The 15,084-nt window shown below is 42.6% G+C and overlaps 1 protein-coding gene across 1 annotated transcript in view; it reads right to left on the bottom strand.

The window, feature by feature from the left end:
• PREP (prolyl endopeptidase) overlaps positions 1–15,084 on the bottom strand; it is a 132,511-nt gene that overhangs the window by 16,283 nt on the left and 101,144 nt on the right. Inside the window, exons 11-12 of the mRNA XM_027551311.1 lie at positions 1,641–1,777; positions 509–603 (exon numbers count right to left, since the gene is read on the bottom strand). Of these exons, the coding sequence (XP_027407112.1) occupies positions 509–603; positions 1,641–1,777 (232 nt within the window). The remainder of the gene's footprint in view (positions 1–508; positions 604–1,640; positions 1,778–15,084) is intronic.

The raw sequence follows: 15,084 nt of genomic DNA, 5'->3' as shown, positions 1-15,084 counted from the left end.
GCTATCTGTTAGCAGTGTTGGGAACTTGGAGAAAACAAGCAAAAGATGCCCAAACGGACTAGGAAAGCTCTATTTTAGAGAGATCTTTTCTCTTAAGAGAAAATAACCTGGTTTTGCAGTCTGTTTTAAGAGAGCATGGCTTTCACTGTTTAGCATTATCTGGCTAACAGAGGACACAATAAATACCAAAAGTTATCCCCCAGACTCACTTCTGACAGTGATAGATAAAAATGTACCCCATATATTGCTAAAAAAATTGATTATGGTATGAAGGGGATGCTTCTGAAAAACATGTACTTCATTAAAATAGACTGCAAAGGAAAATGTGAAAAGCCTGAGCTGTTAATTTAAACAGACACTGAAACTACAGTTTCAATTTAGAAAGGGGGGGTACTGCCAGCAGTGTGTCTGGAAGCATCCTTATTTTTCATCTGTCTTGTCTCTTCTGCTCCTAACCCCTCAGCTCAGACTGCGCCATATTTGTGTTTCTGCAGAGAACACGCCTCACCTTTATGCCACGTCTCTCCGTATTCGCCACCTCCTCTGATGTTGGCCACTGCAAGGACACCACCCATGTGTCTCACGAAGATGAGCCTGGACACACTGCGAGACGGTAAAAGGGTTAACTGCCACGAAGTGCCCGGCGAGGATCGCACTGGCTGCCTCCACCACACACGCAACCCTGAAGACACTCCACACGTGGTATCATCTGAACGGGAGCCCAGTGCGTACATATTTCACTTAAGTCATGTAAAACTTCTGACTGATTAACTGCAAAGCTCAGACATTTTCATGAACATTCAGTATACCTCGCTTTGAACAACTGTCTTGGCAAACAAAACGCTGCCAAGCCACCTGACACAGCCCTCATGTGAGCACCCAGTACTCGCTCCTGCTACACCATTTTTTCCAGTATCTTTCTCCAAATTAAGTTGGAAAAAAGAAAGCTCTTTCTGAAGTATGAATTTTACACGGGTTTCTCAGAGATTTACATGTTAAACTAGGCATGTGAGAGAGAGAAGAGATCAAGGACACAGACCAGAAAATAAGAATGGAGTGCCCAGGGCTGGAGGATGTTTTCTAGAAACAAACAGAAGAAACTATAGCACAAAGCTTCTTTACAAAATTTAGATTTTATGTTTTTCTCCTTCTCTTTCCACTGACCCTAACTGTATTAGTACTGAGGTTATTTCTCTGCTTGCTGTAACTGAAATTAGTTTTTCTTTGAAACTATTTCTGAAATTTATCATTCTTTCTTTCAGTAACTGGGGAAATGACAGGCTTCAGCAGCCAGAGGCTCTGGATGGTCTGGGTGCTAACTTTCTGGATGCTGAAGATCACAGGAAGGAGAGCTGAGGTAGGTGATCAGACCAGACACTCACGTGGTCTTTCCTTCAACATTTTTCCTACACCTTGGATGGTCTCTGCTGAAACTACCAGCATATCCACTGGCTCAGAAAAGAAAACGTGTAAGTACACTTCCTCACTCATCTCAACTCCCAACACAGAACAGGCCTAATAAATACACACAATGAACAAAGACCAAGGGAAGGGGGTTCAGGTGCAGACACAGTCTAGACCAGCCTCTGGCTTCTCCTACTGTTTGCAGAAGATCAGATACACAGAGGTGCCACGCTTACCTGTAGTTGGGAGTGATAGATATGTTGAAGCCACCGTAGCCGTATAGGAAAGCAGGGTGAGAACCATCCAATTTTATGCCCTTTTTATGCACAATGAACATTGGAATCTTTGTACCATCCTTGCTAGGGTAGAAAATCTAGAACAAAAAGAAAGCAGAGTAGTTAGATTTCACATTCCTGAGTAAGCACTTGAATACTTTTACATGGGAAAAGTAGGTAGTAAATTCTTTAAGACGCAGAGTGGCACAGTGAAAATCCAGTACCACTAAAGGGCTAGGTGATGACAAATCTATTTCAGTTTTTATGGAGACAGTGTGGAGCAGTGAACTCAGGCAGACTTGACTTTGAATTCTTATTCACTATCAAAAGCTAGGTGACCCCAGGCAAGTTGTCTGTTCTCAGCCTTATTTCTTTATCCCTAAAATGTGGCTGTCATGCCCACCTCTTAGGGTCTCCACGAGGCCCAACTAAGAGAAGAGGCATTCAGTTCTCTGCTCGTGAGCATCCCCCTAGCGCTGGAAAGTCAGATTTGGCTCTTCTGCCAAACAGTCCAATTGAGGAAGACAATTTCTCTAGGAGAGACAGTTTATATTCAACCTCCTCTTTAAATGTTAAGACACTCAACTCTTCTTCATTTTTCTATGTTCAACTACTAAATAAATGTTAGCAACAACAAAATGCGTGTGAGCTTTATAGAGTAGATGAGGAACAACACAGAAATCCTATTGTTTTGATTAAACAATGACACTTTCTCCAGTATTGATAATGAAGGCTCATCAAACCTTGAATCTGGACATACTCAGGCAAGTTCAGTTAACGTTTCTAGATTCATTACATTTTGGGTAAAAGGAATAAGAGAAAAAGGTTAGCAAGAGAACGTGAAATGCTATTCAAACAGTAAGACACAAAGACACATATGTCTGCAGTCACTGTAGCTTGGAGCCATAGTCTATCCAAAGCTTTTTAAGGTAGCGGTTCTACTGTAGAAAGGTGCCAAAGAGTGAGGGGTGGGCAGGGGAGAGGGGGAAGTCGAGGCAGATTTGGAGAAAGGCACTACAGGCTCACAATTAATGCTTGCAAGTCTGGTTGTTTGTTTAGAACCTGCCAAGAAATAGTATAACAAGCATTTGCTTCTGACTTTGGAGAGAAATACTGAGAGAATACGTAAATTTGGTCATTAAGGAATCATGGAGAAAACACTGCAGAGTTCAAAATCATTCAACAGGACAGAGTCTTATGTAAAGTTACTGAGTGCCAGTCAGCAGCCCCTAATAGAAAGTACCTGTGTGGGCAGGACAAGTAAATGCAGCGGCAGAGGAACAAGGGATGGACTGGGGTAACGCTCTAACACACAGGGCCCTCGATCAGGAGTAAACTAAGCACAGAGGCAGCCGCATCGGGGAGCGAACGGTCTCACGTGATTCTACTTTAACGAATACAGCTGCCTCCCAACTTCCCACCTACCCTCCAACCCCAGCCCCGCACCTATTCCCTCTTTGGTCCAACTGAGCTCTCTTCAGGCCGCGGCCCCTCCGCACCAGTCAGCTGGACTGGTGCACCTCTGTCCCCACTAAGCTCTCAGACCCTCCTCTTTGCTACCACCTGCAGGAGGATTTCCAGTGCCTGAACTGGTCTGTTTCCATCTGTTTCCAGGACAAAGGAACACAATCCAAAGCACAAAGGCTCCCTTATGCCTGTAGCTGCAAAGAATATACCCAAGCTTTAAGCTGCTATGGTTCACATGTTAAAATAACAACATTGTAAACACTGTCCCAAAGTGAAAGAGCACTGCGAGGATGGTTACAACAATATCATCTTCAAGACAACTCCTTAAAGAAGGTTAGTTCAGACTGGAACATACACACTTAATATATATGTATACAGGTTTTTTCAAATTTCTCTATATAGACACAGAGCAGTATTTTATGCCATTTCCATCTATGGAATGGCAAGTGATTCCTCCTGAAGCCACTTCATTCAAAACTTTTCTTTCAGAGGCTTTGTGGGTATTTTCTTTGTAGATCTGCTCAGTAATGAGGAGAAGCTCCTCATTTCCTTGTTCTTTCCAAACCCGGCCCAATCAAAAAGCGCCACCTCAGAATCTACACTCGTGGTTCCTGAACTTTATCGGTTAGACCTAAGCATCTGGTGGCTCAGATGGTAGAGTGTCTGCCTACAATGTGGGAGACCCAGGTTTGATCCCTGAGTCGGGAAGATCCCCTGGAGAAGGAAATGGCAACCCACTCCAGTATTCTTGCTTGGAAAATCCCATGGATGGAGGATCCTGGTAGGCTACAGTTCATGGGGTCACAAAGAGTTGGACACGAGTGAGCGACTTCAATCACTCAAGCATCTGGCATAAACATGTTAAAAATGCTGTTTCCTAGGCATCATTCCCAGGAATTCAGACCCCACGGTGTGGGGTGGATGCCCAAATCTGCAGATTTAGCACATCTGCTGGCTCTCCTGATGCAGGTGGATCTAGGCTCAAAAAACTAGTCACGCTGTTGACTTGTATCATCCCCTCTAGCCTCCTCAGTTACATCAACCACAACGAGGTATTTTCCCACAGTCCTTGACAATTCAATCTGAGACTCTACTTCTCTTGGCCCAGTTCCCCTGTGATTTTCTTTAGTGACTAGTGATTTTCTTTCAGTGACTGGGTGCGCCTGTCCTGCCTGGATGCCTTATAGGCTTGATCTCTGCTGCCACCACACCCTATCCACTTGTTCTTTCAAATACCTGCTGCATGTCCATTATGTGCCCAGCACTGTGCTGAGACATACAGATGAATACGACCTGGTTAATTCCTTCTGTCATGGACTTAACATCTCCAGAGTCAAGTCGACAGGTACTGCAAACACCCATCCCTTGGCCCTGAGAACCTGGAGCGCTTCTGAAAGGAACTCATTTCCCCCGTGACTGCAACTTGTTCTTGTTCTACCTTCTCTTCCTTACTCCTGAGGTATCTGCCTTTTTTCTTTCCTTTTAAAAAAAACTTTCATTACGAAACTCAAACAGGGGCTCTATATCAACCTAGAGGGGTGGGAAGGGGAGGGAGATGGGAAGGAGGTTCAAAAGGGAGGGGCTATATATATATATACCCATACCTGTGGCTGATTCATGTTGAGGTTTGACAGAAAACAACCATATTCTGTAAAGCAATTATCCTTCAATTAAAAAAAAACAAAAAAACTTTCATTACAACATTTAGTCCCTTATATCTCTCTGGCTCTGTCAGCCTGCCTTGGGTTTTCTTGCCCAGCTTGTCACCCTTAAAGTATCACTAATGCCTGAAATTCTCTAATTCTAACCTAACCAACTGGGTTCCTTTTCCTCCTCTGGGCTGCTGGGCACTCAGGAAGTGCCAATTCACTTAATTACAGATTAATAATAGTTGAACTCATGGGCTCTGACCTTATGCCTTTTTTTCTTTCCACATAAATGAATTACTTGTGTTTTTTTCTTGACTTGTCCTTGCTATATCGTTCCCAAATGTCTTTCTTACACTTTTTTCTAATCAATTCCAGAGTAGCTGTTTCCAGTGTTTTCCATTTTCCTCCATTCCAAACACCACCCATTTGCATCTGCTGCTCTTTGGATCTGGCTTTGCCTGTCTTCATGGGAGTCATCTGCTGGAATTCTTGAAAAACCTTCTGCCACCTTCATGCACCCTCTGAACCCCAGAAGAGTTCACTACTACTGCACTTTTCTGATCACCACAAATTTTTCTTTTTGTATTGTCTCCTTTTCCTTGGCATACAAACAAATTCAAATTTCTTCTGTCCTATAAAACAACAACAAAGCCCCAAGTCTTTTGCACCACCCTGTCTGCCCCCCAAGCTAAATTTCTATCTCCTGCTTCTTTCTGGATCAAATATATCCATGGTAACCTACACCCACAGCTCATACCTGCCTGCCTCCTTCAGGACTGTCCCCACCACTGCCCTTTCAAAGGGCATCAGTGAATGTTTCTGCCTTTGCCTCTCCATCCGTACCTCCACCCTAGTGGTGTAGATCCTTCTGAACGTTTTCACATGCTTATAGAGACGTATCTATTTACACATATTCACATACACAGGTTATTATTAAATGGTGGTACATAATAAAATCAGGTGAATGTTGGGATAAAACTTATTCTGATTCTTCCTAGTCAGCTATATATTATGGAATTATTTCCAGGTTAAGATCAGATCAGATCAGTCGCTCACTCGTGTCCCACTCTTTGCGACCCCATGAATCGCAGCACGCCAGGCCTCCCTGTCCATCACCAACGCCCCGAGTTCACTGAGACTCATGTCCATCGAGTCAGTGATGCCATCCAGCCATCTCATCCTCTGTCGTCCCCTTCTCCTCTTGCCCCCAATCCCTCCCAGCATCAGAGTCTTTTCCAATGAGTCAACTCTTCACATGAGGTGGCCAAAGTACTGGAGTTTCAGCTTTAGCATCATTCCTTCCAAAGAAATCCCAGGGCTGATCTCCTTGCAGTCCAAGGGACTCTCAAGAGTCTTCTCCAACACCACAGTTCAAAAGCATCCATACATGACCACAGGAAAAACCATAGCCTTGACTAGACGAACCTTTGTTGGCAAAGTAATGTCTCTGCTTTAAGATACTACTACTACTACTAAGTCGCTTCAGTCGTGTCTGACTCTTCGCGACCCCATGGAATGCAGCCTACCAGGCTCCTCCGTCCATGGGATTCTCCAGGCAAGAGTACTGGACTGGGCTGCCATTTCCTTATAAGATAGACTTAAAACTTCACTAAAAAAAAACTTCATTGTATTCAACCATTTAACAAGCTTATTTAACCATTTTGCTCACTAAAAGCTATTCAGACTATTTTTTTTTCTGTTGTTAGCAATGATGGAATAAATCCCTTTTACATAAAAGGGATTATATACTCATATTATGACTTCTGTAGGATATATTCTTAGACATGAGATTGCTAGATCAAAGTGTACATGCATTAAAAAATTTAACAGAGAAATTAGAGTCAAGGTGGCAGAATACGAAGATGTGGAGTTCGCCTCTCCCAAAAGTACATCAAGAATACATCTACAAATGAGACAGTTCTCACAGAGCACCTGCTGAACACTAGCAGAGGACCTCAGATAGCTAAAAGGACAAGAAAAATTCCTGCACAACCAGGTAGGATGAAAGAAAGAAAAAAAGGGAGTGAGACAGACCCTGCACCCCTGGATGGGGAACTGGAGGAGAGGAGAGGTTCCCACACTCAGAGAAGCCTCCTCACCAGCGGGGAGACCAGCTGGGACACACAGGGAGCTTTGGAGGAGAGAGCAGCAACTGGTCAGTGGCAGGGAGAACAGAGTAAGACCCCCACGGGTGGTCTGTGCCATACAGATGGCTGAAAAAGCACATGAAAAGATGCTCAACATCATGAATTACTAGAGAAATGCAAATGAAAACTACAATAAGGTATTGCCTCACAGCAGTCAGAATGGCCATGTCAACAAAATCTATAAACAATGAATGCTAGAGAGGGTATAGAGAAAGGGAACCTCCTGCACTGATGGTGGGAATGTAAATTGGTACAGTCACCATGGAGAACAGTATGGAGGTTTCCTAAGAAACTAAAAACAGAACTACCATATGATCCAGCAATCCCACTCCTGGGCATCTGTCTGGAGAAAACGAGAATTCAAAAAGAAGGTGCACTCCAATGTTCACTGCACCGCTATTTCCAATAGCGAAACATGAAAATAACCAAAATGTCCATCGAAAGAGGAATGAATAAAGAAGACATGGTACATAAACACAATGGAATACTACTCAGCCATAAAACAGAATGAAAAGCCATTTGCAGCAACATGGATGACCCTAGAGACTGTCATACTGAATGAAGCTGCAGCAGCAGCAGCAGTAGCAGCAGCAGAGACTGTCATACTGAGTGAAGTAAGTCAGAGAAAGACAAATATTGTATGATGCTGCTTATATGTGGAATCTAAAAAAAAAAAAAGAGACAAATAGACTCATTTACAGATTAGAAGTAGTTATAGATGTGGAAAACAATCTTCTGATTACCAGAGGGAAAAAGGGCGAAGGGATAACTTGGGAGACTGGGACTGACATATACATACACTATATATAAAATAGATAACTAATAAGGACCTACTCTGCTTCTACTTAATACTATGTAATGACTTATATGACCCAAAGAGTGGCTGCATGTATATGTATAACTGATTCATTGTGCCATACAGCAGGAAGAAACACAACATTGTAAATCAACTATATTCCAATTTTTAAAAACTCAATAGATTCTGGCAACTAATTCTCTAAAGCTGGTGTGTCAGCTTAAGCTCCTAATGACAGTGTCAATTTCTTATTAGTAGTTGATGTTAAGATGGATTTTAATTTTTGTTGGCCTAGTAGGCAAACATTATCCTATCATTGTTTTAAGATTCAGTTTTTAAGTTAGCAAACATTTTCGTCTGTTTATTGGTCATTTTATATCTCTTCCTCAGAGAACAAAGTATGCCTACCCTTTTAGTGTGCTTTCTTTTCTGATCAATTAACAGACACTCTTCTTACATTAAGGGTATTTACCTTTTTTCCTGCCATATATTTTGTTTGTATTTCCTCTCACTCTATAGCTGGTTTTTAAAGTTTCTTTGTGGTATCTTGAATATAGACAGATAGCACATGTATAGATAGGACTCCATCATCCCAACTATATTTTCATTGTGAATTTTTTACATTTATAGTTATAATCCAAATGAAGTTTGTTTTTACATATAGTCTGGTATCTAACTACTTTTCCCCAAATAGTCAACTATTATACACCATTTAATAAAGAGTAGTTCTTTTTCCCATTGTTTAGAAATGCCATGTTCAAATTGGGATCTTCCCAGGCCTTATCCGTTTTGACTCCTATCTGGCAACTACTTCTTTGGCTTCCTGTGTGGAGTATCTAATTCTTTTTCAACCTTTCTAACTGATCCATTACTAGCTCTTCTTCCTGCTGCCAAATGCTGCTGTTTTGCACTTTTCTATATGTGGTGTTCTTTTCTCTCTGCAAACCCCCCACGTGCCATCTCAGAGAGCTCCAGTAAACTGCTGTGCTAGGGACCTCCACCTCCCCATCTGCAGGTCCCTGTGATCAGAAAGGCCCTCAGGGTGCGCCCCGCTGAGGGCTGAGACCTCACGTGGCCTCGGCCTGTCTACGTCTCCGAGGCCACGTGCTCTAGGTGTAGCTTGTTCAGGTGCCTCTTCAGGGCTCTCTCATTTCAGCTGGGAGCAGCCGTCTCTTCATTCACTGTCTCCTCAGCCACCCGACTGCCAGCTCTCAGAATCACAATCTTGTACCAAGAACCCCACACCCAGGCAGGCACTCAGTCCTTTCTCTTCTCAGGTCCCTCCTCGCCATGGTGACCCTGCTCAGAACCTCTGCCACACTAGCCTCAAACCCACCTGGTATTCCTGGCTCCTCTCACTAGCTACAGTGAAGCTATGGTAGGAGCAGTACAAACCTCGAACTACTATTAGTAACATACAACGACCATACTGCACTTTATATATTTATGTGCTACAAAAGCCATTAGTGCTTGATGAGGAGGCAACTGCTGAAGCTTGAACCCATAGGCTATTTTCGGTAGTTTATTGCTGCAACAACACCCAGGTTCAAGCTAAAAAGCAAAGAGACTTACTTTTTCCCCTCATAACTGTAACCAAATGAGAGCAAGCTGACAACCCACATCCATTCTTTTTGTCCACTGTGGGCACAGCCCTTTGATGGAATGCCAAAGCCATAAAGGAACCCTTAACGGATAGGACAACAAAGTGCTCACAGAGGATCCAGCAGACATCCACTTGAGTAACAGAAAAGGTCTGTCTGTCATCCAGGGCCCACAGCTCATCACGTGATGGGTCTTCCCCGTTCCCGTCAGCAGCAGAGCAAATGGTTCATGCGACAGATCCAGTTCAACCAGGAGCCTGTGACACCAACGTTAGCACCAGGTCTTTCCCCTGGCACACCTGTCCACCTTTACAGACACTAGCACCACTGAAGAATCTAAGAATGTCTTTGGAAGCACCCATGAGACCACTAAGAGGGACTAGGCATTTTGATACACACCTTCATCAGGGACCCCACAGATGAAAAAGAAACATCATGACAGCAGTTTAAAGCCACAGTTAGTTCTAGACATTAGTAAGCCGACCAAAGATTGATCAGACACTGACTTTAGAAAGCTTCCTTCCTAAATTCTGAGTTCCTCTCCTTTAAAATTTATATACTTCATTTTGGAGACTCTCACAGCAACATAATGGTGTTAGTCTACATTTGAAACCAAGAACATGTGCACAACCGAGCAATAAGGAATCACATTCTCTGGGAAGTCCAAGCTATTTCTTGATAGAGGACAGAGATGGGTATTTTCAAGTAGTCACAACACTGTGCTGCCTGGGAAAGAAAGTTGGTGTCAGCTTTTTCTCAGCCCTGGGTGATCAAGGTGATCACCCCAAATTCTGGGGATTCAAACTGTTTCAGATACAAGGAGAGACTGTCATTCTGGGACCTCATCTAGTGGGACACCCTATCTTATTTTACAAAGGACAAACCCAAGATCCATAAAGTACCAGCCAAGGTAACACTGCCAGTTTATATAAAATTACCACCAAGTCCCTGGTCCAGAGTTTCTTCTACTCTGTTACAAAGTAATTCACTTCAAGCTATTACTTCATTGTAAGTAATTACCCCCAATTTTGCAACTATTAGAAACTTTGTCATAGATTCTTCCCACCCCCAGGACAATGATTACTAGACTCTAGGGAATCCAATGGAGAAGGCAATGGCACCCCACTCCAGTACTCTTGCCTGGAAAATCCCATGGATGGAGGAGCCTGGTAGGCTGCAGTCCATGGGTCACTAGGAGTCGGACACAACTGAGCGACTTCACTTTCACTTTTCACTTTCATGCATTGGAGAAGGAAATGGCAACCCACTCCAGTGTTCTTGCCTGAAGAATCCCAGGGACAGGGGAGCCTGGTGGGCTGCCATCTCTGGGGTAGCATAGAGTCGGACATGACTAAAGCGACTTAGCAGCAGCAGCAGGGAATCCAAGGGACAAATATTCTGGCAAAGGTATTGTGCTTTCTATTGCTTTTTTGTTTTTGTTACCCTCTTGAAAAGGAGACTTACTGAAGCATGTCAAAAGCCTTATTCCAGTTATAGGGGTTATTGTTTATTATGTCTGTTTTAAGCAGAATAAGTCTGCTTGGAAAGATGATCCTTCTCAAAACAATCATCAGTGTACAACCTTGAGGACAGATTATTTACACAATAATATAAATCTCACTATGTCTACTAAAAAACTCAGTTTCAATAGTAAAAGGCAAATTCACTTCAGAAAGGAAACAATGCTTGAGAGAACCATAAGAAAACCCTACTGCTAAGTAATCAATTTAAAGCAGCTTCTAATTTTGCATATTAAAAACCATTATTCTAGGGAATGATTGTTTAACAGAGAGCTCACAGATCTTGAGCTGAATCTTTTAAATTAAAAAACTCTTGAGGAAAAGAGAGGAAATGTCAGAAATGACCCATCTCTACTGTCAGAGTGACTGGGCAGAGGCATTGCCAGATAGAAGGTGGTTTTACCCTGGACCACAGGTGCCTTCACACATGGATCTGGTTTCATATAATAGATAAATAGAAACATCTTCCTTTAAAGGAAAAGGAGGAGCAAGTGAACATTACAAATGAAGGGAACATTACTGTTCTTCAAGAGAATGAAAAGATCAGCTCTCTGTGCTGAAATGATTACTTTTCTGGAGATAATACAGTTAGTAGTAAGATCAGTTTTACTAACATATTCAAACATGTGCAGCCATTTAAGTTCCCCACACAATCTTCACCCCCACAGTGAACCTGGTGCAGATTCGGTGCTCTGTGAGCCAAACACCAGGACGCTCATTATCACTGGTAATGGAATGTGCTCATCCACAGAAGATGAAGGAAAACTGTAAAGGGCAAGCCCTCCACAGAGAAGAACGTCTGGTGATAGCAACTCCTATCTAATTTTAGAGCCTGACAGGTTGAAAGGAGAATGTTCATAAAAGGGTGCTGAGCTTCCCTTTTCATCAGACTTGACAGAGGCCACTTGTGTGCCTGTGCTAAGTGTGGCAAATACATGTGATGAGCAGCAGAGCTGCTCAGAAATTCCACGCTCAACACGAACAGGAAGCAAGACACACTCAAAGAACTGGGCAGAAGGCAACCTCTCTGCCTGGACTAGCTTGTAAAGCAAGTATACAAAGGACTTTGGAAGGTGCTGCACATTTCTGTGCTGGGCTCGGGTTAAAAATACTAACCTGACATTCGAAGCATGTAATCCTATCTCTTCTCCAGACTTTTAACTTTGGAGGAGTGGGGAGGAGTCTGAATCACCTTCGGGCAGGAAATATTAGGGGAAGTGTTTATTCCACATTTCTTTACTCTGCTTTCCAAAGGATGGGTGGACATTTTTATGACACTGGAGATTTTAAAACCTTCCATAGAGCACCTCAGTGATCGCAAAATCGTTCTATTTAAAGATCTATTATAATTTTGGGGACATTTCTTGCTAAGTGCTACACACATGATTTCTGCAGAAACATACCAGCTCTCAAAGGCTTGGCCACCTATTCCTTGGAGCAAGAGACCTATTCCCAGTCTCAAACTACAGCAAGAAGTGAAATAGAAAGTGGAAGGTTCTAAACCTGAGGACAGACAGACAGCAGTGGAGTCACGAGTGGAACATGACACTTTGATGAGTGCTTACAGTTTAGAGGTAAGTGCATGTGTGCTCAGGCGTGTCCGACTCTTCGTGACCCCATGGACTGCAGCCTGCTAGGTTCCTCTGCCCATGGGATTTCCTAGGCACGAATACTGGGGTGGGTTGCCATTTCCTACTCCAGGGGATCAAACCTGCATCTCCAGCACTGGCAGGTGGATTCTTTACACTGAGCCACCTGGGGAGCCCCAGTTTAGAGGTAGTCAGGTATTTTAAGGTGAAAAGACAGGAGCTATGACTTGTTTGCAGAACATAAAACCTACCTTCAGTTCCATTGCCCTGATCTCCTTGTGGTCAGGGCAAACACACAAACATTTTCATAAAATGTCTGACGGTGAAGGACCTTCTAACTGAATGGTTCAGAGAAAGCAGCTTCTGTTTTTCTAACCGGCATTGTTCCCACAGTCCTCTCACAGAATGCATACAGTGCCCTATAATGAGGCTCACCACAATGGTCTTTAGGCTGCATGCAGGAGGCATGTGTGTTTCATTCTTCATGAAAGCAGCATGATCAGTCATCCTCGGGGGCTTACAAGCACTGCAGTGGGTATGTTCAATAAGCATTTGTTGAATGACTAAATGAGCTAGAACTGCATATTAAACACTCTGATTCTGCCAGCCTGCCTCGGTTTCAGAGGTTCAAAGTCATCTTGGGTGCCTCTCACACATCATCTCACCTATCCCCGCCTATCCACGTGGCGGCCTTGTCTCTCAACAGGACTCCTGTTTCCAGTCTTTGGATACCTGTTCCCATATTAATCTCCTCAAGATCAAAACTAATGCTCCTCTTAATCCAGGTCACTCCCCTACTGAAAACATGCAATGACTCTCCACTGTCTACAAAATGGAGCCCACGTTTGAGACCAGCAACTGAAACTGTCTACTTTCTCCTTTCAACCTTTGTGAATCATTTCCAGCTATCTTCTCCAAAGAAACTGCCATTTCTCCAGGCCCCTGCCCTCAATGTCACATCCATGGACTAAGTGAAAGTGAAAGTGAAGTCGCTCAGTTGTGTCCAACTCTTTGCGACCCCAAGCATGAACTGTAGCCCACCAGGCTCCTCTGTCCTTGGGATTCTCCAGCCAAGAATACTGGAGTGCATTGCCATTTCCTTCTCCAGGAGATCTTCCCAACCCAGAGATCAAACCCAGGTCTCCCACATTGTAGGCAGACGCTTTACCACCTGAGCCACCAGGGAAGCTCATATGGACTAAAGTATGACTTAAAAAAAAACATCATTGGCTCTTAGGAATTCACTTGTTTTACCCCCATCCACACTCCTACCCAATGCAGGCATCCCCAAAGCTACATCTCATGAAGGTTCAACCTTTGTTGGGTATGTCCAATAATGAGAAAAGACAACAGCACATATGGCAGATCATTTCATTTAGAAACTTCTCTACCTGAGAAAGTCAAAATAGCTGAAAATGCAGGGGATAGATGTTCAAGTTTCTGGAGATAGAACCCAGTAATAGTAAACTCCTATACAAGCTAACTATAAACTAAACTTTCCATACATTTAAGAACAAATATTAAAATGCTTGCCAGTTTCTATACTTTTCACAATACTTTTCTTTAGTCTTTACTTTGGTCAAAATATACATTATATATTTTACTTGATTTGTTTAAAACACATATATATATAATGTTTTCCCCATGTACCAAGCACTACTCTAAGGACTTTATAAATATTTCCTGATTTTAATTCAGACATTAAGTCTGTATCATGAATACTGATATTTTTTAGGGAAGTCACAGAGAAGTAACTAGTCTAAGTCATATATTTCATAAGTGATGGAATCGGGATTTGAACCGGGGCTGTCTGACTACAGACTCCATGCTCCTAGCTACTCTAAACAAGGAATTAGCAAATCCTCTGACCCTTCCGCAACAGCTCCTCCTGAATCCTCAAAGGGCACAACGACTGTGCCCTCATGCATCTCCCTTCTGAGGCTGTGCACCAGTTTACATCTATACCTAACATCTGTGCCCAGAGTACAGTAGGCTCTTTGAAACAAAGGCTGGATAAATGCACAAGTGAATGCTCACACTGGACTCTATGCTTCAATAAAATACAAGAAAAAGTATTTTAAGTGCCAGTTCATTAAAAGATATTAGCAAACTGAGATCAACAATATACTGAACAGACCATATATCACAATCCAGTGGAATTTATTCTAGGGATGCAAGGATGATTCACTACTCACAAATCAGTCCGTGTGATTAACAAAATGAAGGATAAAAATCTTATAAAGAAAAAGCATTTGAAAAAAATCAGTATTATAATAAAAACTCTCAACAAAGCAGGTATAGAGGGAACAAACCTCAACATAATAAAGGCTATATATACAACAAGCCTGCAGCTAACATCATACTCAATAGGAAAAAGCTGAAAGCTCTAAGGTCAGGATCAAGACAAGGATACCCATTCTTGGCACTATTATTCACCATAATATTGGAAGTCCTAGCCAGAGCAATTAGGCAAGAAAAAGAAGTATCCATATTGGAAAGGAAGAAGTAAAACTGTCACTGTTTGCAGATGACACTATATCATATATACAAACCCCCTAAAGACGCCACCAAAACACTATTAGAACTAATTCAGAAGTAAAGTGGCATGATATAAAACCAGTACACAAAAATCTGTT

This window comes from Bos indicus x Bos taurus, chromosome 9 (assembly GCF_003369695.1).
Source record: "Bos indicus x Bos taurus breed Angus x Brahman F1 hybrid chromosome 9, Bos_hybrid_MaternalHap_v2.0, whole genome shotgun sequence".
Classification (NCBI taxonomy): domain Eukaryota; kingdom Metazoa; phylum Chordata; class Mammalia; order Artiodactyla; family Bovidae; genus Bos; species Bos indicus x Bos taurus.
The sequence above is the reverse complement of the archived record's forward strand: the minus strand, read 5'-3'. Positions and strand labels throughout refer to the sequence as shown.